This window comes from Necator americanus, chromosome IV (genome assembly GCF_031761385.1).
Source record: "Necator americanus strain Aroian chromosome IV, whole genome shotgun sequence".
Classification (NCBI taxonomy): Eukaryota; Metazoa; Nematoda; class Chromadorea; order Rhabditida; family Ancylostomatidae; genus Necator; species Necator americanus.
In genome coordinates, this window is record NC_087374.1 from 17,493,778 (window position 1) to 17,519,701 (window position 25,924).

Consider the following 25,924-nt stretch of genomic DNA (forward strand, 5'->3'; position numbering starts at 1 on the left):
ATCGGGAGAAGAAGCACTCGATAGTTTCATTTCCATTGTATTCATCCCCTCCAGAACAGCCATCTTGGGTGCTGGCCCACAATCTAATACTATGCACGTTTCTGTGCTGCCAGCGCCGTTCAACTCGTCATATGTGTGATTGCACCATATCGAGCTAAATTTCAACGAAAAAAAAAAATTCGAAGATTGAGTTATCATTCTGCCAGTCTTATTATAGCTCGTTTCAGTTACCGAGGTATTTCTCTAGATGTGTGTGTCGTTATCTTCCAAAATCCGTATCGTTGTCTTTGAGGTGCACTGTCTTTAATTGAAATAGAAATGTTCTTTTTTTTCACTTTCTTTCGGATCACCCACCAATGCCACCGAAAAAAGCACCTGCTAAGAAAAGCAGTGACAAAGAAGAAGCTCCGAAGAAAGAAGCAAAAGGTGGCACGGCTGTTAAAGTTCGTCATATTTTATGTGAAAAGCAAGTAAGTTACTTTTCCTGTTCTTGAGATTAAGCTCGAGTTCGGAGCTTTTATCTTTGAATTTTATTCTTTTTTTTAGAGTAAAGCGTTGGAGGCCATTGAAAAGCTCAAATCGGGCATGAAGTTTCATGAAGTTGCTGCTCAGTATAGTGAAGACAAGGCGAGATCGGGAGTGAGTGCGAAGTTCTTAGGCATTTATTTTCGATAGGACAGTTGTCTTTTTCGCTAATAATTTATTATGTCCATATTTTTTCTTATACTGATCACAGTATTATGTAATATTCTTAAGGGTGATCTGGGTTGGATGACGCGAGGATCAATGGTTGGTCCGTTCCAGGACGCCGCTTTTGATCTGCCAAAGAGCACTTGCGACAAGCCGATTTATACAGATCCACCCATTAAAACGAAATTCGGTTACCATGTCATAATGGTTGAAGGGAAAAAATGATATTCTTTGTTTTTCTTTCGCTTCTAAATGGTTGTTTCAAGTTGTTTCTTATCCTCCATTACGGTTGTAAATAAAAAAAAATCCCATTGCAACCAGTACATCTGCTCATCTTGAATTCATCATAAACCATACAATTTTTCCCACCAGAAACCTATTCCTTACGTATAAACCACTTCAACATCAACTGAATTGAAATTGTACTACGAAGCTACTTGCGACGGCATTGCTGCCTTCCTTTTAGCACAGCGCTTCGTATCGCTTCCGCATATTTTCGAATTTTCTTGATGGATTGTTTCCCCGCTTTTTATTTTGTACTTGGAGCTATATCTGGGAATATCACTCGTAACTTCCCACCATGGAGGGAAAATATCTCAAAATAACGTCATCTTCCTTTTCACTCAACGTTCACAATGTGGAATTCCATATACGGGTAATCAAAACAATGTTAACGATTAATTTCGTCTTGCTATTAACAGCATAACCTGAACGGTATTCTTTCTGACATGGGACCATCACCTCTGCTGTTCTTTCACTACCATGCTAAATTTTTTAATCCATTCTTCCACTATGCATTGATGATAAGGCCGAAGCTTCACCTTGCTGGATAAAATTCTTGTAATCTTTAATTTCTTGTAATCTTAGCTTTTGAAATTTAGATAAAGTCTCAACGGAATTTCTCTGGATGAACTGAATAATATTTTTCTTGTGTATTTCTTTCTGATTAAGTAATGGGCGATCATGGCACGGATTTGATGGATGCAAGCACTTCAGAGTCTCAGGAAGCTCCAAGAACAAAGATTTCCTTTGGTGTCAAAAGAGCTCCTCCTTCGAAATTTCAACAGAGCACACCAGCTCTCGTTGATGGTCAGGCTTTTTCTCTTGTTTCCATCCTTTTTTTAATGTAGTTGAAAATGGTTCTGCTAAGAGCTTGTTTTTCCATTAACTGTGGATCACCATTAAAACCCATTAACCACCCTAGGTCAGCATCAAATCATGAATTTAGTGGTAGTCGACAGTGATGAAGAAAGAGAACACGAGGAGGAAGCTAGCAGGAACAAGAAACGTAAACTGACCCATTTCGAGGACGGCGGTGTACGGTGAGTTTAATTCTGCTCTAATCAATACTTTCTCTCTCTCTCTTCCTCTTTTCTTTTTATAGTGCACACAGCACACTTCTTGGCAATACTTCAGTGACGAAAATGAGAAAAAAAAGAAAGCCATCGTCATTCCTATGGTTCAAGAGCATGACTGGCGTGTGGCGAAGCTCCTGGCCCTCGAAAAAGAAGGGAAGCTAGCCGAAGAAGATCGAGCAAGGCTAGCTATTCTCACCGAAAGTCAACCTTTTGAGGCGTCAACTGTGAGTTATACTGCGATCGATTTTCTTTTGCTGGGAAGTTCTAGTGCTTTTTTAGGTTTCCTCTGCTGGTAGCGATGCAATTATTATGAATGAGGAATCAAAGGTAGCGGAGGATGCAGACTATAGTGCGGTAAGAGTTGCTGTCTAGATGTTAATGTTACATTCTTCGTTCCACTGCAATTTCAAATTATATCACCTAGTGCAAGGTTTCAATTAATGGAACTTTTAGGTCCCTATAGAAGAGTTTGGATTGGCTATTCTGAGAGGTTGTGGTTGGAAGGAAGGTCAAGGCATCGGGCGTAATCCTCAGGTATATTTTTAGATTTTTTGCCTCATTATTTGTACATTTATATTTTGCGCAGATTCTAGTTCATCTACCCATAAGGAAATCGCTTCAATTGCTTTTGGTACGGCATCTCTACTTGTTTTTTTTAAATGCTATGATTGTTGTGTCTACAATAACTTAGCACTCTAAATTGAACGATGGCTTTAGAAGCTTTATTCTCATTTTCATGTAGTACATATCTCTTCTTTTTTTTTTTGTGTGTGTGTGTGTTTGGGCTTCTCATTGGTTTATATTAAGGGCAGCGTACAGCGAAATTGATGATGTTGGGGTCTCCTGGGAGAATTTAGTGATTGGGAAGTAGATTACGAATATGGGCGTGTCTTCTTCAGTTCTCCCTAATAGTCTTGAGAAACGGCGTGGTAAACAGCGTCCGTTTCTGCGAGGAACGTGAAAACGCTTCAGGACTTTGTACGCGCCGCATCCAGGGGCGAGAGGCCGAAAGTCGTTTCAGCAACCTATTTAAAGTTTTAAGTAAACCCAGTAAATAAACTGTTGAGGGGACCAGAACGTACAAACGAATGACACGGTCTAACGTATCCTTCCCAGGGACACGCTGCTCCCACGTTTTTCAGAACGATTAGGGGCGGGCGAGTTTATATTCTTAAAGGCATCACCTCACGAATCTGAGGTGGTACGGATTTCAGGTGGAGTATTCGTATACGAGATAGTAGATTAAAGGCAGCATACCACGAATCTGGGGTGGTACGGATTTCAGGTGGAGTATACGGGGTCGTAGATTATGGAGACCGGGGTGGTTCCGCTCATCTCTCCCTGAATCACTGCAAGCAGCCGGCCCCTGAATGTTGCTTTGTACGATTCTTTCTATTGCACCCTTGTACGCGTAGCGGCCCTTCCTGCCTATTGGGGCACTTTGAATTGATTTTCGACGAATCGCAGGGCGAAGGCGGTGCAAGGGGTGGAGCGTTGCAATAGATAGCATCGTACAAAACAGCATTCTGGAGGCGGCTGTTTGCAGTGATGCAGGGAGAGACGAGAGGAACTACCCCGTGTCCATAATCTACGACCCCGTACGCGGATACTCCACCTGAAATGCGCACCACCTCAGATTCGTAGTATGCTGCCTTTAAGGAAAGGAAGGGTGATTCCGTCCATTTCTTTCTAATTGCCGTAAAAAACGACCCGGAAGATACGGCTTCGGGCGTTGGCGCTATTTTCTACAAGACGTTCGATTGGAGCGCGCCAGCCTTGTGCAAGCGCCTTATCTTCCGGGCCGTTTTTTTTTCACGCCAATTAGCAAGAAATGGACGGAATCACCCACCTCTCCATAATCTACGATCCCGTATATGAATGCTCCACCTGAAATCCGTACCACATCAGATTCGTGGGGTGGTGCCTTTGATCTACATCCCGATCTCTATATTTACCTACAGATACTCCAACATCGTTAGTTTCGTAATGCGCTGCATTTAAGCAACAGCCGAGAAAAAGCTTATTCTTCAGGGTTCGTACTTTCATCATAGACTTTTAGTCTAATATTCTCCTTTATTGGTAGTATTTACTCTGACAAATGGAGATAAATACTTTTCTAACCAGAACTGCAGTGCATTCTTCAGGTTGTCCCAGTTCGTGTACTTCCCAGACGCCCAAATGGTCTGGGCCTCGGGGCCACACCTCAACAACCAGAAAAAGCGGCGGTGAAGATGGAGGTACATAGGTTTTGACGGATGTGTGGAAGAGTATCGTGTGTTTCAGAATGGAAAAAGAGACGAAAAAACTGAGGAATTAATTAAAAAGGATTCACTTATACGGGTAACTGCTGGCCGATATAAAGGACAGTACGGTAAAGTGGGTTTCGCCGCTATTTTATATGTTTATTATGCCTAATAATTTGTAATGTTGATCACTTACCGCAAAAAATTTGCCAGTATGGGTCTTTCAGGTAGAGTCTCGTGATGACGATAACAATAGTTTATTCGTTCGCCTCGCTTTAGGTGGACAGCATGTGAAAGTAAAATTTTTTAGTGACAGTATATGTTCACCGACACCAAGGAATTTTTTCTTTTAGGTGAGTTTATTTGCTGTTCAGCAGGTGACGAAGAAAGAATACGAAAGAGACAGTAAATGCATAAGTAAGTCTTTCCAGTTCTACTGCAGCTTCAAAGTGTTCATCATATTATTATTGTAACTTTTATGCTGGAACTAAGTTTTTGAGTCCAGTACTTTAACAATTTACTGTATTTAGATAAGGACGATTATGACCGCGAGCGTGACAAAACTGAGAAGAGCAACAAGGACGATAAGGAAGGGTGGAAGCAAAAGGACGATAGAAGGGATCGTGAAGAGAGATCAAAAGACAAATTTCGAGAAAAGAGCGAAAAGCTGTCGAGGAATTCAAAGGTAGAGTCATTTGAAGCAGATATTTTCCCCCCACCCGCTGAAGTTCTCCACTTTTTTCCAACGTATTTTTTCTGTGCAACAGTGAACCATGATCACCGACTTCTGTTTATAAGATGTAGAATCATTTGAAAGAAATGAAACTGGAGTGCTATTCGATTTTCTTTTTTAAATTCTCCAATTCTGTGATAATAAAAAATCCATGTTTAGGAAGAGGATTTATGGGTTCGCACTGACCTCTTAGTTAGATTCATCGACGAAGATTACAAGAAGGGGAAGTATTTCAAAGAGAAAATGCGTGTAGTAGATGTAGCATCACGTAAGGACATAGCGCTCGAAGATTCTCATGGCAAAGTTCACTACGGTAAGTGGGAACTTTTATTGTATGACTCATTCTTTATTTCCTTACTGTTTAAGTAGCTATTCAGTCCAATATACCCTGTTCTCTTAGGTATTCGCCAATCTTGGCTGGAAACAGTTTTACCGCGGTTAGAAAAGTCTAGGGTGATGATTGTTCGAGGAAAACATAAAGGATGCGCTGCAACAATGGAAGAGAAAGACAAAAGTCGATGTAAAATAGTAGCAAGGTTACTAAGATCTAATGAGGTGATCTTTTGTATTTACTTTTCGTTTCACAGCGTATTGCTGCTTTAGTTGACGTAGCGGAAAAGGTTAGTAGTGAGCGCATACACTGTGTGGGGTGCTGAGACTCTTGGGATCTTTGCCCGAATCGTTCAGATGAATAAATAGGTGGTTCAGTGAATGTTTATTGCCACAACTAGGCGACCACTCGTGAGCAATGAAGACGAAGTATATTTGAAGCACACCAAGCAACAGCTAGCATAAGCGGGCCACGCCCATAAACTACTTGAGTTGCAGTGAGATCACGATAAGCCACCATCATCGCTGGATTATATACACTGTTTCTTATCTTATATCACAGGCAAGGTTAAGCATGGTGATGAAACCTGACTCCCTACCCCTAAAGTAGTTTCATTTCTTTCCTAGCTTCCACGTTGCTGCGACAGTTCTCCGTTACTGGAAATTTTTAGTTTCGAAAACGCAAAGCAATGGAAATTTGCTGATGAGTTTATGCCAAAGGAAAATTCGGTAGGTGGTCACCTTGATCACCCTAACTCCCGTTGATCTTCGAACTGGTCGAGCGGGCGCCACTAATTCTTCCATTTTCTTGTTTTCGCGTGGAACTCGAAGAGCATCATGATTTTCTTTGAAGAAATTTGTGAAGAAATCTGACCATCGGGTCGGCGGTCTTCCTGTAGTGCGCTCAATATCGTGGGGAACCCAGTCGTTCACGACATTCGTCCAACGATTGTCGTTAAAACGCATCACGTGTCCGGCCCACCTTGTTTTACTCTCTTCAGCAAACGCGGCGGCGTCTCTAATCTTTGATCGCTGACGCAGGAGATAATTTCGAATCTCGTCGCTCACTTGTGTGAAGCTTGATGCGCCTAGCATCACCTGCTCAATTGCGCGTCCAATGACGCTAACCGCGTTTTCTTCCTACTTGCGAAATGCCTAGGTTTCCGAACCATAAGTCAAAGCAGACTCTTTAACATGATGGTGTTAAAGAGGTGAGCACAGAGCTGGGTGTTCTTGGTCTTTTTCACCACATCATCGATGCTCTTATACGTCTCCCATGGCGCTCGTTTGCTCCTGCTCAGCTCGGGGTGAGGTCGTTCTTCATGTTTATTTCCGAGCCATATAACTGGCTTAACATGGAGTGACTGGTGCATCCGAATATGTTCGTACCGTTGAACGTGAATGGGACATCCGAGACCCATCCGTCATGCATGAACCTGTCCTTTTGCAGATTCAGCTGAAGACCGATACATCTACATGTTTCGTCGAATTCGGTCAGCATTCGTTCCGCTAGACTGATGCTAGATGTTATCAAAACGATGTCATCAGCAAAGCGCAAATGGTGTAGCTGCCGACCGTCAACCTTCACTCCCATGTCGTCCCATTCCAGCTTTCGCATTGCGTTCTCGAGGGTGGCTGTGAAGGGGGACGGTCAAGAGGTACCCGTATGATGTGCCGCCACATATCCAGGAAGCTAATGAGCGTCGTTAATTGCACCGCGCGTCTCTTGATAGCGTCGTGACCGCGGCAGCCTGGTTGTTCCCCTTATGCTACGTCTCCCTGACGCCCCTCCCACACTACACTCCCTGCCCATTTCGCCGCGTCTGCTACTCCTACGAGGAGTTTTCTCCGCCGCGTCCGTAATTCTTACGAAGCGCTTCTAGAATGGAAGGAAAATGGAAGTGCCTGATATTAGTTCCCTTTTTTATTTTTTTATTTTAACCCTCAGCACAACAACATCGTGTATAAAGATTTTGGATTTTGGCTAGGTGTTGTTTGAAACTCTATATAAAGTATACTTCTAAGTTAATATAATTGAGAAAGGTTTGTATATATGCCATTTAAGAATGCGACTGAAAATGAAAATTTCCTGTTTTGACTTGTTAGATGGAAATTAATCATCTATCTCTCGGAATGCAGAAGATGCTTCAAAGAATTTCCCTTGATCGGTGTAATGCTATATTTTTTAACTTTTTTTTTCGCTTTCTAGGAATTTCTCTTTGCTTATATAGCTGAGTAAAAGTGGTATCCAACGACTAGCAAGGTGCGAATAATGCCTCGCAGACACACACTGTACCTAAGGGTGTATCTCGAAGATACAAAGGTCTCTGTTCGCCACTAATACACCTAACCTGTCATATTGATTTTATGTAGAGAATAGATACAAATGAAGCGATGGAACGATGTTGGAAGAAGTTTGAAGAACCATATAAAGTTTTATTCTATAAAACGTAAAAGGAAGTACTGAAATATTTAAGTTGCGCTCCGTATAAACATTATATCCATATGAAATTTTGAAAAGGTAAAATGTAGAAATGAGTTCAAAGAATACATACAAAGTAATAAGGAAATAAAGTTGCTAGGCGTATAGTTATATGAATTAGTTATATATTAGTTACTATATATATTAGTTATAGGCGTATAGTTGAATATGAATTCGTTGAATGACATCGTGACAAACACATACTTATGCACTACGAGTTTATATAGAACAGTTTGGGCGTGAAATGTGTGAAATTACGAGGTGCGTGAAAATATATTCATTTCTTTTCCTTTCTTCTTATTCTTTTGCCTGGGGCATCTTTTTGAGATAATCTATATTTGTGTGAAGTTGCTCAAGTGAGTTCAGTGAGTTGTAGAACACGCATATCACTTATCAATCATCATTTCTTTGACTCTTTGATACTCTATGATATGTCTCTGATATTATATCTTTTAATTGGATGAAAGGATCTAGTTTTTCTCCTTAAATCCCGATCATATGCGCTCAATTTACTATTTTCGTGCACCAGATCATGGTGCGTCAATTCGTTCTACGCTCCTCTCGCTTCTAAATTCGCAGTATCCACTGCTTCGTCGAGCGCAGCGTTGATTAGATGGCATCAAGGGGGCGGGGTCTAAATGATCTCAGGCGGTCGCGGAGGATGTTCAGCTGGTGGAGTGGCAGCCATGATTACGCGGAGGCGCGCCGCGCTGAAGGGAGGTCAGGAGCGGTCAGCCGGTTTTCACGGACACCTCTTGTCCCGCACCCGGCTGTGAATATTTTGGGTAGGATTCTATCACCCTGTGAGACCCTCCTCTTCACACCAATGATGATATTTTTGTAGAATGGCGAAATTCTGGTCTTGAAGTTGCTGTACAACTCTCGAAGTACTTTTATCTACTAAGTAGGGACACTCTGGTTGTGCAAGGCCTTCATGACCGCTTTCGTCTCAACAGAGTCAAAAGCCTTCTTCAAGCCGACAGAGGTGAGACATAGCAGCATTTTGTGCTCCCTCGATACCTCGATGAGATCCGAAACAGTGTGAATGTGGTCACTATTGTGATATTTCCTTTGAGCAGCAAAGTTACAACACGCTGTAGATCGTATAGAAAAATTAAGTGCAACTTACGGACAGGGACACCACCCTGACAAATGCAAACAGATTTGGGTCTTCTCGAGATTCCACACAGGAATAAAGATAGGCGAAAAACCTATTGAACTCGTGGTTGAATTATGTTATTTGGGCTGTATGCTGAAAAACGATACCATTCAGCAGATGCACTAAAGCCACTTCGGCATTCAACTCAATGACCAAGTGCCTTGGTCGACCACTATCTCCAACGAAGTCATACTACGAGTCTACCTAACCGCCATTCACCTTATGATGATCGGAGACTTGGGCAGCGCCGGCGACGGTGATTCTTGACTGCATGGACAGGAAGCTGTTTAGACGATTGCTGGCTACTTTTGTTCGATGGTATGTCATAACGAAGAAATCTACTCGTGAGGTGGTGGTGTACCGGCGGATGATACTTGAAAAGCATTAGCATTTTGCCCAGCCTTCTGAAGTAGTCATAGAAAACTGTTTTCGCTTCTTTGTTCACGTTATGAGGAAACCGTCTGATTGTCTTGTGCAAGTTGTTTTGAGGATGCTTCCACACTCTAGATGAAAAGACCGCTGGTCGTAAAATAAAACTAGACGGAAGTGGTGAAGGAAGATCTGAGGACACTTAGCGTTGACAAGCAGTTCATTCGAGACATAAAGTTTCGCCGTTCGTGGAAAAGTGACGTTGGATTGATTCTATGCAAGCTCTAGCTGAACACGCGACCAGAATTGGCTCGTGTATGTTTAAGGCCAACACACCTTAGTGAAGATACAAATAGCCGCATTGAAGGCATCACCCCAATCTGACGTGATATGGATTTCCGATAGTCAAAGGCTATACGGGATCGTAGATTGCAGAAAAGGGTTGGGTCCCGCTCATGTCTTCCTAATCGCCTTAAAAAGGCCTGGAAGGTCTTCGAGCGTTCTAGCGCTATTTTCTACGAGTTCGGTTGGAGCGCCCCAGCCTTGTGCACGCGCCGCATCTTCCGGGCCGTTTTTACGGCAGTTAGGAAGAAATGGACGGAATCATCATCTTTCCCACAATCTACGACCCGTATAGACAGAGTCCACCTTAAACCGGTGTCACTCCAGATTCGTGGAGTGATGCCTTTAAACAGTACCATCCGCACAGTACCACCTGAAATCTTAAGTCAAGAATCTTTTACAATTTGCTTTTTTTTGCGTATATTTCACCGCCTAAAATGGAGCTGAACTGGGGTCAGGCTTTTGAAAAATCTTCGTTTGGAAGTGTGACTTCGCAGATGGAGCTCTTTTGTGATGCCTTCGCAGATGGAGCTCTTTTGTGATGATGCGACTTCTACCACAATTTATTATTATTATTCAGTACTGATATAGGTGCAAATAAGGCAAAGTATAAAAAGATTTATTGGAAGTGCAGAGATAAGTAATAGTACAATGGTCAACGCAAAGGGGATTCTACGAGTCGCTATGTAACGCATCGTTTAGAATATTTTTAGGAGAAGTATCTTTCTGTTCACCGTGAGTTGGAGGAAACCTGCACCGTTAGAAAAGTTAAAATATTCCAAGGCAACGCCGCCACAGGGAACTTTGTAAACCACGACAAAATTCTGTTAAATATTTTGGCACCGTAATATCCACAGGTTTTAATCAACAATTTCTCGTGGAATTATACTTTTTTAGACTTCAGCTATAGTTCCTACATGTGATTACGTCACCTTGATTACCTCGAGTCGCGTTGTTCTTCGAACTGGTTGAACGGGCACCAATAATTTTTCCATTTATCTCGATCGTGTGCCAGAATCGTCCAATGGTTCTTTTTTTCGTACAGGACATGAAGGGCATCAAAACTTTCCTCGAAGGACTTTGTGAGCACGTTTGACCATGGGGTCGGGGATCTTCCTATCACGCGCTTAATATCGCGTGAAACCCAATCACTCACTGCTCTGGTCCCACGGTTGTCGCTGAAGTGCATCACGCGTCCGACATCCTTTATTTTGCTGTCTTCGGGAAATGCGACAGCGTCTCTGATCTTCGATCTCCTTTTTTTTACTTCATGGACTTTTCATAATGAATAGTCGGGTCAAAACGAAGTGTTGGACATTTAGTCTTTAGTTTTTAGTCTTATCTTTAGTGCCGAACATAATGACCCAAACGTGTTAGCTGTGAAACCGGAGGAGTCAGGCATCGTATTTGCTCATTCCGCTATAATGCACCATAATCTTTTAAGAAGTCTAAAGAGCTGAGAGAGGGGAAGGGAGTTTAATGAAAGAGGTTAGGAATGGTAAGGGTACTGGTGCACTTTGTTCAAGGCTAAATAGTAGCCTCTACAGGATTTTTTTCTTTTTGCGCGTGGATTCTTTGACTGTTTCACAAAACAACATATGACAATAATTGGAGTGAGCCATCGACGCAACACCGACTGCTTTAAATGCCGCGTAGGACAAAAAGAAATTACTAAGATATCAGTTTCGGGGTTGGTTCTTGATGCAGTAAATCATCTCTAACACATTACCTTCTCACCGGTGTATCATTGTCTTTAGCGATTACCACACAAGTTCAACGTTTTTCACATCGCTTTATACAAGGATTCTGAGTTTATTAAAAAAAACATGCAATTAATTAATTGCAATTTAAATTCACATATTGTTCTTCCATTTCCCAACAAATGCTGTGTTCCTTCAACAACGCTGGCATCTGGAAGTAGAAACGTTCATTCTAATTTTTTTTACGACTTCTGAAATAATTTAAAACTACTCGACGTTTAATCTTCAATTAGCAGTACCGTGTGGAAATGTTGATGACCTCTGCTGCCATGTTACCATCTCAGAGCTGGATTTTTTCTTGATCACTATGGTGTGCTCAATTTACCTTCTGCTCCATTGTCCATCATTCCATGTTCTTACGACCTCCTTCCACGCTTACGACCCCTTCGCACGCATGATCCTAACGTGTGGGTATTGAGATGTTGCGAGAGAAAATGAAGCAGGGAAAACTCTGAGATCGCTTCATTCAAGAGATCTATATCAGTACTAATAGTAGCTCGCCCCTGTTGCGTACTAGTTGTATAGGTTAGAGGCATCACTCCACGAATCTGAGGTGGTGCAGATTTCAGGTGGAAAATTTTTATAAGGGATAGTAGATTATGGAGGGAGGGGATTTCCTCCATTTCTTTTTTCCGGAGCCTTGTGCGGCGCCGCATCTTCCGGGCTGCTTTTTATGGCAATTAGGAAGAAATGGACGGAATCACCCTCAGCACCACCTCAGATTCGTGGGGTATGCCGTTAAGTGCTCTGATTCGGGTCAGTATAAGAAAAAGAAAGAAAAAACAAGAGGTTTCTGCTGAGAGTGAAAAGAGGAGTAGACCAATAAGAAAACACTCTCAACACTCTTCTATCCTAATGCTTCAAAACTCATTGCACTTCTGCAGTTAAGGATCTCATTCTTCCCTTTGTTTGAATTAAAGCAAAGAAATTTTTCTTCTTCAGCGGTGCATGAGTAGGGAGAAAAACTTGAGATCCAAATGCATAGAGTTGTGATTGGTTACAAAGATTTTGCATTTGTTCTCGCCACATCCATGTTCGTTTTCTTTCGATAGTTTTATTAGATGTGTTTTTTCCAGATCATCAGTGTGGATTTCGATGATGTTTGTCAACACCAACCAGATGATGATGATGACTGTGAATATTGAAATACAATTATCTGCTATTTGTACAAAGAGTAAACTTTTCTCACCGTCAATTTGTTCGTGGGCTTTGCGAAAGCCGGTCAAAAAAGTAGAACATGTGCACTTAACAAATACTGTAATGACACACTTAATTATTTCTAGAATGGATAACCGGGCTTAAGGTTCCGGTTCGGTTCTTATTAGTCTGCTGAATCGTTAAAAATGGAGTCTAGTTACGTTTTTAGCTGAAGTTCTGGATGTTGATGTGTTTCAACGCACCAGACAAGGCGATGCATGCACTTGTCAGCTACGATTATGATTCGATGAATCATGGAGCTGCTTGAAGGAAGGCATATACGCATTTGTGTGTCTCCCTTGCTTCTTAAAGTTTCTTTTCTTTCTTTGAGTGCGCCGAAAGTGCCACTCCAGGGTTAGCGTCGCTTTTGGATCTCGAGCAAAAAAGTCTCAACGGTTTTACAATTGCAATACGTCTCGACAGACAAGGAAAAGAGGAGATTAGTCATTTCAAACAACGGAACATCACAGATGGAAAAGTTTTGCAGAATATTGGAAATCAATCTAGTTAGTCAGGATATCTATAAGTAGGGAAGTTTAAGAGAAAATTGTGTTCGGAAATGCTTGCTTTCTCATTGATTTTCTCGTTGACTCATTGATTTTCTCAAGATTTTTGTATTCATTTCGGAAATGTTGCATTCAGACATGGTGATATACGAGAAGAAAACTTTGGAACGCCCTGGAGTAATATTATTAAATAAGTTAAAAATAAAAGTCTGATAGTAGTAATATTTAATGTTAATAATATTAAATATTATTACTACCAGAAATAGCAGTTTTCAGAATCATAGCACTCTTAGACACAATGCACAGTTTAATTGGGGCAGGAGACACTGAGACAGGTAAGAGATTGTGATGGTTTGCATACCGTCAATCTCTCTCAATATGCTCTAAATGAGAACCAGAAGTACTCGAAAGCGTCAGATGGTTCAGATCTGACTTAAATCTGGAGGTCAGGACCGGTGGAGCCCAGTCAGTAAGAGGTTCCGCTGTCGAGTTATCAACTGTCAACGGTTCAAACCGCTCTGCCACACAAGCCTTTCATTCCTCCACGGTCGATGAATAGGTATGAACTTGTCTGAATGAATAAATACACAGAGTTGCTACACACATGTTCGTAAGCCTCAAATGATACCGAATTGAAGTGATTGCGTTGGCGCATCGCAAGTTGGTTGAGTAACGTCAATTTCCTTTTTACTTTAAATCTGCTAAATGGAAAAGCTACTACAGGAGTGACAAGGCGTTCGCTTTTAAATATCTTCTAATTAGTGTTAATCACCTCCACTGATCTCACTGCTATTACTGAAAGAATAAAACCACCTCAAAAAAATCCACCGAGAAGTGGTGTTTTAGAAAAGTTATTTCTATGTCGACATCAGATCAAATAAAATACGTTATGAACGAGCAGTTAACGCGTAAATTAGATTGGGGTCCTTTTTGCGCTCGGTTGCAGGCTTTGCGACTTTTTGGGCGACGCACATTATGTAATTGAAGGGATTTGGAACTGAACACTTGTTCTGGATCTAATGGCGAGGCTTCTCAAAAAGAGAGAAGCGTAGAAGAAGTTGTACACGGAGAACAGCGTCAATTATTCCGATACTTTTTTAGATTGCGTAATCTTTAGTATTCATTGGATTTCCGTATCCAAAGGTAAATCTTTTCTATCAATAACTAAATCGGTCAATAAGTTCCCAGTAAATTACTCTTACCTGATGTATAAATAGAAATCTAAGTCGGCCATAGCCGTTGTTAGCCACGGGCCATTCGTCGCCCGGTTTGCGTGGGTGGGCGTGGCGATCCAAAGCCGTAATCGGGTCAAGAGCCCTCACGTCGCTAGCAGTCCAAGTATAAATATAAGCCTCACTTCAGAAAGGGGATCTAATAGCACTTGCGCTTTATTCATTAATATCAATTATTTCTTCCTAACTTCCGCGATTTAAATTACGTATAAGTGAACCTACAATAAGCGTAATTTCAGCATGTTAGCTGTACTGTTGGTCTTGCTTTTGCCGACTTACACGTTGTCAAAGACAGTCGTGCTAACTGTTCGAGAGAATTTCACGCAATCATGTCCAAATGGTATGCTTAATGATCTGTCTGTTGATTTGTCCCATGTGTCCTCATGTTTTATTCACCCACAGAATAGGAGCAATTCAACTGCTTAGCTGAAAAAGAAAAAGAAGTGCGGTCGACTCAATGTGTTGGAAAGCGTTTCACTTTAGTATGATACAATGAGGTCGCATTCTCACTACGAGTACAATTCTTCCTAACGCACGAGTGAACACCGAATGCATAACCAAAAACCATGGACTAAGCATTGAAAAAATGTTAGAACAAGTAATCTTCTATAGTCGATTCGCGATTTGAGGAGTTGCGGTGCAACTGCACAAGCGGACTAATGTGTACTGTGCTGGTGCTGAAATGTTTAATGATCGAAAAGGACCGCGTTTCAATCATTACATGGCCAGTGACAGTCCCACCATAATCAGACTTTTTTGACTCCACTACATATATATAGCTCTTGCTCATTGCTAAATCGTCGGTTCAAAAAAGAACTTTGTAGCGGAATGGTTGCTTACAAGTTCTTCAATTCAGAGTGAAAATGTCAAAGACCTCTTTCTCCATGTTTTTCATATATTTCAGTGAAGTCTGACATTATTGATCGATCGTCAGTGAAATTCACATTCGATATGATCTCAAACGAAGACGATGAGAATGATGATGAAGAGTCGAGCAGTGATCAAGTAGGCGAACACTATTTTAAATCCTATCTGGGACTATAAAAAAGAAGTTGCTCATCTTTTCAGGTGATCCTCACCGATGTTAACGGTAAATCGCGTTCAATCACGTTTCCCGGTTGTTACCGCGTGAAACTCTCGTTCAAAATGAACCGACCTATAGAAAATCCGTCTGTTTACCATCAAAAGTAGGGATGTTATGGAGGGTTAGTGGATTTGCGTGTTTCAGGTACATCGAAGCATTCCTGCAATTGGGTCAGAACATACCGTGTCGTGCTGAAGGACGTACTGCCGTGTCAAGTATATGTACAAATATCACCAAAACAAACTGGTGTCCTCAAAGTGCGAATAATCAGCTGAGAAATATGCTGACCAATAAGCAGACGTGGTAAGTCCCTCATATGAATTTGATTAGTTATTAATTCTGTGGAAAGAAGCTGGTGAGAACGAAGACACGAGAGCTATTCTTTCTTAGCATTCAGGCATTCAATGGCACCATTAAAGTATTCTGAGTTCTTTTCTTAGTCAGTACCAACGACTTTGTGCTCATTTTGACATAAAATAGAAACAGAAAGAATCAATTCCTACAGAAGAACACTTTTGCTATTTTATGTACCTGAGATTTAGTCAGTTCTGTCACATTTGTGATACAATCAAGGAGGAGGTTAACAGAGAAACCAGTGAATGGAAAGAATACGTGTTCAATGAAGGATCGGAAAAATGTGATGCTACACAGGGCAGGCAGACATTGCGCTTCAAGGTGAGTGTGCATATTGCTAAACATTTGTGAATTCCAAATAGCCAAAAACCATTTGTTGAGCGTGCTTATTCTGTTTCTCTCCTGAAAAAACCGATAAATTTGCAGTCTGCTAATAAGATTTCATGACCGTAACTTTCATTGACCGACTAGAAATAGAAGAGGTAATGTCGTCGATAATGGCCACTTCCACTTTTAATGGCCACTGTCGATAATGAACTTTTCGAACCATGAATGATCATCAGATCCTGTTAACAACGGTGAAGGAATGCTCAGAAGTTTCTTACCTTGCTTGCTGAAGGTTTCGCGATGGGAGTTCGTGACGAGATCTAGTGATCAGAATCAAAACTCGAGTTTTTTGACAACGTGAAATAAATATTTGCCGCGAATGATAACTGGAAGAACTAAGAAATTGGTCACAATTTCAAACTATTTGTTTTTTTCTCGCAGAGTTTTCTACATAGTGTGTTCGATCATCTTGAGTAATTTCGAAGTAGTTCTTTTTTTGGTATTCTTGTGCGAATCCAAGAAAAATGAAAAATTGTGATTTTCGTCTGGTTGTGGTTCTTCTGAAACTGCTCATTGATAAATTCAGATGTGCGCACCTTCGCGTCGTGAAGTTAATGAAAAGCACGGTGACGCTCGTGATAAGCTACAAGAGTACTGGAACTATCTAAAGCAGGTGAGTAAATGATGTCAACTTGTTGATAGTCGAATTTAAGCAACAGCCAAGATTGTTAACAAAATTGTCTGGCTGTTGCTTAAATTCGACTATCAACAAGTTGCAATCTCTATGCCAAGATTCAAGGAAAGTCGAACTTTCGCAATAAATGATGTCATTTCAAGTCCTATAATTCAGATCATTACGATCCTTTATTCTTTCATTAACAACCTTCGTTTTGGATAATCACATCACAAGGAAAAAGTGTACGAGGCACGTTAGAACGCTCCCCTGTGTACACGTCCCGATCCTTTCACCAGCCTATTCATGAGAAGACATCGCTGGTCTTTGACACCTAGATGCGGCGCGTGTACAAGGGTGGCGCGTTGCGACTGAATCGCCGTAAAAAAAACCTGTGTCTTTGACACTGTTCTTTACGATGATTAGGGAGAGACAGGCGAAACTACCCCAGATCTCACAATCGTCTGCAGCTGCAGCTCTAGCTTTTCCCGCGGATTCTATCACCACGTCAGATTCGTGATAGGCCTTTAATCGGGTGAATCCACAGTATACATTTGCCCGTCCAGAATTTCGTTCAGTTTCATCGTTGTCGAATAAAGAATAAGGATAAAGTTTCTGGCGTTAATCAATACGCTTGGGATGCGCCTTCACGTTCACTTCAATTCAGAATCGTTTGAGGTTTACGAACGTGTATCTGGCCTATACAATGACTTGCGGTGGCTAGCCGATGTGTCAAGTCAGTGCTTTTATCATCCCAGACAAGTCTGGTACTAATTTATAACTGTTCACGCAGTTTTGTACGATAAATCAAACAAAATTTTTTGGATGGACTGTATCTACCTCCAGGAGACGAGGAAAACTAGAAGATATTATCGGATTTAGGGTATTCTGACAGCCGTCGTACATGTAATGGACCGGTCGGAATTGGACAACTCTAAGCGTCAACAGTGCCATAAAATGTGCAGCACATATTCAAACAAGCGTGGGATCAGTAGCAGTTATCGGGTGAGCGGAATCAATCAATACATCGGTGCATAGCTTTGTGGGATACCCTCGAAGTTCAAGTGGATTAATATCATATTTGAGAATACACTGCTGAAATCAATCGAATCGCTGTGCACGCCGAAGGATACATATGCAGCTTGCGTCTACCACACGGTGAAGTTCGACATAAATGGAGATTTCTGACAATAAGAAACCAAGCGTCATTAACTAATTTATTGATTTTTTTCTGGTGGTCTTAGAACGGAATCTTTGCCTAAGTATTAGTATTTATTTGTTATGTGCAATCATTGTTTGTCATTAAATCATATGCATAGAACTATGTCTAACTATAAAATTATAAAACTATAAAATTTGAGGTTTTTGAGGTTAACAAGCATTCATAGTCCAGTACCATTCTCCTGCCCCCCTCCGTAAAGCTTACGTGACGTCCCCTTATTATCGTTTGGTGTACCAAAACAAAGTGGTGGGGCATATGATAGTCTCCACCTTTATCCGAATCTTATGCACGTTTGTATGGTTATGGCTTACTGACCTAAGGTTCACTTAAGTATGTGTTTGGGTTCGAACTCTACACATTATGACATTATCTGGTTTCCATGAAGAAATCCGGTGTAGTGTAATTGCGGTGCATTTACGTACGCGCTATAGTACAGACGTCTGTACGATGCATCCATGTACGGAGGAGTATGGAAAAGTTAGTTCCAGTAGTACTCCGTTCTAATCACCATCTTCTTCGTGCGAAAATACGACTTAACCACACGATGGAAAAGAACATCTGATATCGGCAACGAAAAAGAAAAGAAGTCGTCTACGACGATTACGTACTCGAGGACTCCTTGTCCCAAGATGAATTGCACATCGAGGAGGACCCAAATGTGGACTACGAGATGCTGCTCAGAAGATTACGAGCCTGTGTTGATCGTGTCTCGAAGCCGCAGACGACAAATTTGGATCGAATTTCGAAGACCACCAAGGAATTGCTGGAATGAATGAAGGGCTTTGAGGCTCGATCCGAATGCATCGCACATTGAGCGGTTAGTGGCAGACACTAGCTGCAGAAAAGCGTTGCAGGAAGATCTTTTCAAATGCAAGCAGAAGAAGATTCTGGAAGTAGCACAAAGAAAAACGATTCTATAGAAGTGCCGCAGGGATCTCCGCGAATCTAATATTCCGCTAGCAGCTTTGCTGAGCGAAGACGGGACTCGCACGTCTTCTTGTCGTGAGATGAAAATCATTACAGAGAGGTTCTACTCGAACCTTTTCCGTCCATCAACTCCTGTGTCAAGTCCACTGGTGAAGCTCCACCACGGATTCTCCCTTCGGAAGTATGAGTCTTTTTTTTTTTTTTTTTTTTTTTTTTTTTTTTTTTTTTTTTTTTTTTTTTTTTTTTTTTTTTTTTTTTTTTTTTTTTTTTTTTTTTTTTTTTTTTTTTTTTTTTTTTTTTTTTTTTTTTTTTTTTTTTTTTTTTTTTTTTTTTTTTTTTTTAACCTTTCCTTTTTTTTTTTCGTTTTTTTAAAATTTGATTTTCCTTCCAAAAAACCAAAGCACATTAGCAGTGCTGAGGACATGGAAACATCTTTTCATTTTGCCGCTATACTGTTTTAGTAGAGCATAGGCTTTCCGCGGGTTCCTGTCCTCCCACGCCTTCTCAAACTCCATCGCTCTTGACGTCCACTCGTTATCGCAGTCTTGTTGCAGTTGACTACGCAGCTTCCTTCTAAGACGCTTTTCCTGGTTGAAGTCACCAGCGCTGCGCGCGACACATACAGAATTGTATGTGGATTTTGTTTCCGCAGATGCAAAGGCAAACTTCTTTCGCGGCAATAGAACCGGGAGCGTTTCCCTTGCAGAGTCCTGGATGAACTTTGTGAAGGAATCCGCATCGCTAAGCTTTTTCCTGGTCCGTACTCCAACATGAATAGACACGCGTTGGCGGAACTTTGTTCTGCATTCATCGTCTTTCAGACCTGCCATGTCGATTTTCGGTTGAAGAGGAACTCCTCGGTTTCTCTTGTGGAACCGTATCTTGAAGCTGAGAACTGGACGGTGGTCAGAGTCGCGACGTCCCAAACAGCTCTAGATTTTCGGATATCTGACTGAGGAATAATCCTCGCCAGAACGTAGTCGAGCTGAAGCTTAAGAGTCCTCATCTTCCGCTTGCGCTACTCTTCAGGCGTTGAAAGGGTTTACTCCTGCCACGTGAGCTGATGGCGTCGATGATTCCTCTCAGACGAGGAAGCGATGATGAGGCCCGTCTGTTCGTACAAGTCGACCAGACGGTCACCGTTGTCCGACGTGCGCTCTGCTGCATAGTACCATTTTCCTAGCACATCGGATTGCTGTTCCCATCTTCGCATTTGCCTCGATTCCGACAATGACCACCTGCTGGCTTGGTATTTTAGACATCAACGCATTGAGTTCATCATAGAAGGCGTCCTTACTGTTGTCCTCAGCGGTTTCCGTAGGTGCGTGAGCACTTATGATCCAGAGTTTACGTCCTCTGTGATCCCGCTGTCGTAAAAAGGCGCATCTAGACGACGTTGAGCCAAATTCCTCCACCAGGTTCTTGTAATCGTTCCTCACAGCTATCGCGCAGCCACCTACTTTGTTCTCATCAGCATCGCCGCAGTACATGGTGTAATTTTCGATGCTGATGACGGGCCGATCTCTCATGCGTGTCCTGCAGTGCAGCAAAAGGCACACGGTGATATCGCAGAAGTCTGGATAGAGCGGCTTGTTGGAGTTCACTCGATAGTGTTCGGCAGTTCAGCGTGACGAAACGAATGGTTGTTGCCAAAGATTCCATGCTCCCTTCAGGCAGTTGACCTTTCAAGTTATGGGCTTTGGCGGTGTGCTGGACGACAGCACCTTTTTGCAATGTATGGGAAGCTTTCGCCATGTAACAGTGCAGGTTATAACTCTATATATACTCTCTATACAGAAGTCCATCTCATGGAATTCTGAACTTGTGGACTCAAAAGTGTCCTAGTCTTCTTCTTCCTAGCGTTTGTCCTGCGTTGTTGCAGGGTCCGCCTTTGTGCTTCTTGTCTTCCATTTGGTTCTATCCATTGCATCAGCCGTACATAAACGTGATCTATCATATCCAGCTTCACATGGTCCAACCAGCGAATCTTTGGCCTCCCACGCGGCCTCACTCCTGAAACGTCGAGCTTCAGAGCGGTTTTGGCAACAGAATCTTCCTCTCGCCGCAAGACGTGACCAAACCATCTCAGTCGCGCCTCCTTCATCTTTTCAGTTATCGGGACGACGCCGAAGATGGAGCGTACAGTGTCGTTAGATACTTTCTCTTTTAGCGTTACACGTATCGTCCACCATCACCATCACCATCCACCTCAACATCCGCATCTCCATAGCGTGCAACACTCTTTCCAAGAATTTCGTCGTCGGCCAGCACTCGCATCCGTAAAGGGTAACAGGACGCACAACCGTACTATAGATCTTCGACTTCAGTCGAACAGGGACTTTCTTGTCGCACAGTACGCCTGTCGCCATTTTCCATTTCATCCATGCCGCATTAACACGTGCTCGACCTTCTTGATCAATGTCGCCTGTGAAAGTCACTTTGGATCCAAGGTACTTGAAACAGTTCACCTTGTTTAATTCGGTGCCATCGACACGAAGTGAACCATCCTCTACCATTGGTCCGCACTCCATGTACTCAGTTTTTGATGTGTTGAGGCGCAATCCATATTGCTGCAGCCGATCCTTCCAAGACTGTATTTTGATTTTTATTTTCTAAAGTTCATCTCGAGACTCTGATGCGAGCACGACGAACATGGCGCAAAGAGTAGAGTTCACGGATGCTGCTTTTGGATTTCCTTCGTTATCGTGTCCATGCACAGTATTGACAGCAGGAGTGAGAAGGATGAACCCTGATGAACCCCTACTAGTACAGGGAATGGCCTGCTTGTTCCAGCAGCACATCGTGCAACGCTGGTAGGCTTCGCTTAAGTAGCTTTGTCCACCGCAGGTGTTCTTTTGGTACTCTATACGACCTCATGGACATCCATAACAGCTCATGTGGGATACGGTCGAAAACTTTCTCGAGATCGAGAAAAGCAAGACGCACACTGCGGTTCTTCTCTCGATGTTTCTCCAGAAGGATACGGACAGCATGGATTGCATCTATAGTGCTCCAATCTTTCAGAAAACCGCACTGGTTGAGTGAAGCGCTGACAATTTTCCTCGGACGAGCCTCCAGGACACGCTCAAAGACCTTCATCGTATGGCACAGCAGTCGTATACGCCTGTACGAAGTGCAGTCAGCAATGTCTCCTTTCCCTTTTCAGACAGGCACGGTCACGGAAGTAAGCCAAATGTCTGGAAACCGTCCTTCTGCAACGATCTTGTTAAATAGAGTTGCGAGCCACACGGATCCTCGATCTCCTAGCAGCTTCCAGACATCAGCAGGTATGTCATCAGAGCCTTGTTCGACTTCATTTTTGCGAGGGCAGTACTGACTTCGACCGCAGTAATTGGTAGAACAGGGCCCTAGACGCTGGGAAAAGTTGGGATCGGAGGATGACAGAACTCTTCGTTACACAAGTGATTGTAGTACTCTCGCCACCTCTCCAGGATCTGACCAGAGCGGCGCAGAACGGCTCTATCAGCTCCCTTAACGATCTTGGTGTGTTCCATATCCAAGTTTGTGCGATGACGTGCTCTGAATAAACGATACACTGCCCGCTCGCCCTCTCTGGTATCAAACATGTCGTACACAGCCTTGTAGCGGTCTGACTTCGCCTTGGAGACTGCCTTCTTAGCCTCCCTTTTCGCCGCTAGGTAAGCACCCCGATCTTCAGGCTGACGTGTCCTCCACCAGAGCTTATACTTGAACTTCTTCTCACAAATTGCCGCCTGAACTTCCTCGTTCCAAACCACGCAGCCTTTTGTACTTTGGGCTTACCTAGAGTCGTCTTTCCCAGAGTGTTCTCCGCGGTCAAGCGTATAACACTGGAAGTAGACAACCACATTTCCTCCACACTACGAGTAGGGTGGGGAAGTGCAGATGGAGCCACGGACGCAAAAAATATCTCCTTTCGATCCTTCAGATTCCACCATTTGATGCGCTGTGTTTCAGGATGTTTCTTGGATGTCTCTTCCTTGGACGGGAGATTTTCAAGGCTAAAGCCGGACTTCAGACTTTTTGTGTTCTCTTCACTCGCATTCACCGATCAATTAATCAAAATTAATCAAAAATTAACGGTAGTGACATTTTCTGTAAAATCAGAATTCTTTTTTTCTAAAAACATTTTCTTCCTTCTTCTATACTATAAATGAAAGCGAAAGATTTCATAGTTTTCTTTCTGAACGCGGCAGTTTTACACTTGGAGAATATTCAAACTTCAACTCCAAACACTCTTTCGATCCCCATATAAGGTAGACACAATTTGAAAGTATTACTCGAAAGTTGGGTTTTCCTCCTGTTTCCTTCTAAAAGTTATCAATGAATGATGTTTTAGCACAAAATGACGTGAAAAACTTTATCCTACTGATAAGCATAACGTTCTACGTCAGATCATGTAAACTGTTCGCTACTATTTAAGCAGCCATTTGCATGCATGTTTCCACTTTCTGAGGAAGGCATTCTACCAAACTTGGGACGAACGGAGATAGACACGCGGAGGAGTCATAAAGGTGAAAAGCAACGCGCCCATTGGCCACGGCTATGAAACATCCCATTTACCTTTTGCGACATGCACACGAAGTTATTACGCACCACTTCGATGAAACGGGACTCATCGCAACCCCTTCTATATGCATTTGGCGCCGGCGCACCAACCTGACGCCGGTGGACCCGTCACAGCTCCTTCTATAGGTATCTGGCGCCAGTGGACTCGTCGCACCCGCTTCTATAGGTATCTGACGCCTGTGGACCCGTAGCACCAATTTCTATAGGTATCTGGCACCGGCGTACCAATCTGACGCCGGTGGACCCGTCGCACCCCCTTCTATAGGTATCTGACGCCGGTGGACCCGTCACAGCCCCTTTCTATAGGTATCTGACACCCGTGGACCAATCTGGCGCCGGTGCACCAATCTGGCACCAGTGGACCCGTCGCACCCTATTTTATAGCTCTCTAGCGTCGTGGCGAAGGGGGTGCAACGGGTCCACCGGCGCCAGATACCTATGCAAGGAAGTGTGGCGGGTCCACCGGCGCCAAATATCTATGGAAGGGGTGCAACGGGTTCATCGGCGTCAGATTGGTGCGCCGGCGCCAGATATCTATAGAAGAGGGTAGGACGGGTCTACCGGCGCTAGATTGGTGCACCGGCGGCAAATACCTATGGAAGGGGGTGCGACGGGTCCACCGGCGCCGTTACCTGTGGAAGGGGGTACGATGGGTCCAACGGCGTCGGTGGACCCGGTCATTGATGCGCAATAACTTAGTGTGCATGCCGTAAAAGATAAATGGTTGTAGCCATTTCATAGCCGTGACCACTGGGCGCTTTGCTCTTCACCTTTATGACTCCTCCGTGTGCATATTTCCTTCTTCGTTCGCCTCAAGTTTGTAGCATGCCGTTCTCAGAAAGTGGAAACACGCATGCAAACGGATGCTTAAATAGTAGCAAGATGTTTATGTGATCTGACGTGGAACGTTATCTTTATCAGTAGGATGATGTATGAGGTATACCCATACTTTGACTAACGCTTTCAAATTGTATCTATATTATTCTGGTATCGAAGGAGTGTTTGTAGCTGAAGCTCGAATGTTTTGCAAATGTAGAACTGACGCGTTTAAAAAGAAGACTATGAAATCTTCAGTTATAATGTAAAAAAGTAAGGATTGCCGGAGATACACAAGTCCAATTTCATACAACTAATAACACTAATATTAATTTTCGTTTATCAGTGAAGGCGAGCGAAGCAAACACCACAGAAAGTCTGAAGTCCGGCTTTAGCCGGACGTTAAGACTGGTCGTGATCGACGATGTCGATGATCATGATCATGATCATGATCATGATATATAATAACGGGCTTATTCCGTCACGTGTGTGTGTGTGTCAGTCACGAAATTCAAAAAGGGTGGTGCGACGGGTTCACCGGCGTCGAGTTGGTGCCTCGACGCTAAAAAGCTAAAAAATGGGGTGTGACAGGTCCACCGGCGCCAGATACCTATAGAATTGGGTGCCACGGGTCCACCGGTGCCAGATACCTATAGATGGAGGTGCGACGGGTTCACCGGCGCCAGAAACCTATAGATGGGGGTGCGACGGTTCCACAGGCGCCAGATACCTATGGAAGAAGGTGCAACCGGTCCGACGGCGTCAGATTGGTGCGCCGGCGCCAGATAGCTATAATGTGGGGTGCGACGGGTCCACCGGCGGGGAATTGGTGCGCCGGCTCCAGATACCACATAATATAGGGTGCGACGGAAGCATTTTCTCAACTTTACTGAGCACTTCATTCTGAGGTACCAGTGTTTCATAGACTGCCCTGAATTCTGGAAATTCTTCTCCCCAAAACCTAGGAAACTTCATTTGACTTTGTTTGAGAGTTCTACATATGAACTCTTCTTCGATCGCATCTCTGCTAGTATCACATAATGATCCTCTGACAGCCATATTGCGTCATCTGGACTGGAAGTCTTGTCACTATTTTGATCTGTTGCCGTTCTGGCACTTCCCGTTTGTGGCGATCGATTATTTGCATTTTCAAGGTGTGTTACTATTCGTTGATTTCTGTGTAATTTTATTCCCAACTTCCTTGCAAATTTATCAGCTTGGTTTGCTGCTTCTGTGGCTCTTGCTTATAACATGAATATCATTTCATTTGCTCTTGCCATGATATCAGTGAATTTCGTTTCACTTTCAATTTCCTTGACTTCTTTTTCGAGGTCCTTTTCGGTGGTGTCAGTGACTGCAAAGAGTTTCTGCTTTCGATAGTTTTTATACTACCTTCTATAAGGTTGGTTGAGGTCAAGTATGCCTCAAACTTTTCCTCTTCGGAGCCATTTGGGTTGCACCCTTCTTTGTAGAGTGAAGATTTCTCCAGAAGCAGCTGGAGAGTTTTGGCGCTGTGGGCCATAGGTTTTCTACGGAAAACCAAAGACATCT

General features: G+C 42.9%; 7 protein-coding genes across 8 annotated transcripts; 2 read left to right on the forward strand and 5 right to left on the reverse strand.

Moving 5' to 3' along the window:
* Window positions 1–356: 356 nt before the first annotated feature.
* On the forward strand, window positions 357–12,611 carry RB195_001671 (uncharacterized protein; the record flags this gene model as incomplete). 2 transcript variants are annotated; one of them, XM_064198576.1, is made up of 16 exons in its annotated part: window positions 357–470; window positions 547–639; window positions 757–880; window positions 1,642–1,779; window positions 1,919–2,012; window positions 2,107–2,272; window positions 2,328–2,402; window positions 2,502–2,582; window positions 4,193–4,285; window positions 4,332–4,424; window positions 4,519–4,587; window positions 4,645–4,708; window positions 4,822–4,976; window positions 5,184–5,337; window positions 5,425–5,579; window positions 12,543–12,611. In XM_064198576.1, the coding sequence occupies 16 exons, from the start codon at window positions 357–359 to the stop codon at window positions 12,609–12,611; spliced, it is 1,737 nt and encodes a 578-aa protein (XP_064054457.1). The 2 variants fall into 2 exon arrangements, with proteins under 2 accessions (XP_064054457.1, XP_064054458.1); XM_064198577.1 differs by having other exon boundaries at window positions 4,193–4,273.
* Window positions 12,612–14,641: 2,030 nt separating this feature from the next.
* On the forward strand, window positions 14,642–18,027 carry RB195_001672 (uncharacterized protein; the record flags this gene model as incomplete). The annotated part of the gene is made up of 8 exons (XM_064198578.1): window positions 14,642–14,741; window positions 15,306–15,406; window positions 15,470–15,570; window positions 15,630–15,788; window positions 16,028–16,160; window positions 16,753–16,839; window positions 17,722–17,844; window positions 17,926–18,027. The coding sequence occupies 8 exons, from the start codon at window positions 14,642–14,644 to the stop codon at window positions 18,025–18,027; spliced, it is 906 nt and encodes a 301-aa protein (XP_064054459.1).
* A 1,329-nt stretch (window positions 18,028–19,356) lies between these two features.
* On the reverse strand, window positions 19,357–19,818 carry RB195_001673 (uncharacterized protein; the record flags this gene model as incomplete). The annotated part of the gene is made up of 1 exon (XM_064198579.1): window positions 19,357–19,818. The coding sequence occupies one exon, from the start codon at window positions 19,816–19,818 to the stop codon at window positions 19,357–19,359; it is 462 nt and encodes a 153-aa protein (XP_064054460.1).
* A 306-nt stretch (window positions 19,819–20,124) lies between these two features.
* RB195_001674 (uncharacterized protein) lies at window positions 20,125–20,517 on the reverse strand (the record flags this gene model as incomplete). The annotated part of the gene is made up of 1 exon (XM_064198580.1): window positions 20,125–20,517. The coding sequence occupies one exon, from the start codon at window positions 20,515–20,517 to the stop codon at window positions 20,125–20,127; it is 393 nt and encodes a 130-aa protein (XP_064054461.1).
* Window positions 20,518–20,777: 260 nt separating this feature from the next.
* Window positions 20,778–21,092, reverse strand: RB195_001675 (uncharacterized protein; the record flags this gene model as incomplete). Its single annotated transcript, XM_013448541.2, has 1 exon — window positions 20,778–21,092. The coding sequence occupies one exon, from the start codon at window positions 21,090–21,092 to the stop codon at window positions 20,778–20,780; it is 315 nt and encodes a 104-aa protein (XP_013303995.2).
* A 46-nt stretch (window positions 21,093–21,138) lies between these two features.
* RB195_001676 (uncharacterized protein) lies at window positions 21,139–21,519 on the reverse strand (the record flags this gene model as incomplete). The annotated part of the gene is made up of 1 exon (XM_064198581.1): window positions 21,139–21,519. The coding sequence occupies one exon, from the start codon at window positions 21,517–21,519 to the stop codon at window positions 21,139–21,141; it is 381 nt and encodes a 126-aa protein (XP_064054462.1).
* Window positions 21,520–21,751: 232 nt separating this feature from the next.
* RB195_001677 (uncharacterized protein) lies at window positions 21,752–22,087 on the reverse strand (the record flags this gene model as incomplete). Its single annotated transcript, XM_064198582.1, has 1 exon — window positions 21,752–22,087. One exon carries the CDS (start codon window positions 22,085–22,087, stop codon window positions 21,752–21,754), a length of 336 nt encoding a protein of 111 aa, XP_064054463.1.
* Window positions 22,088–25,924: the final 3,837 nt, after the last annotated feature.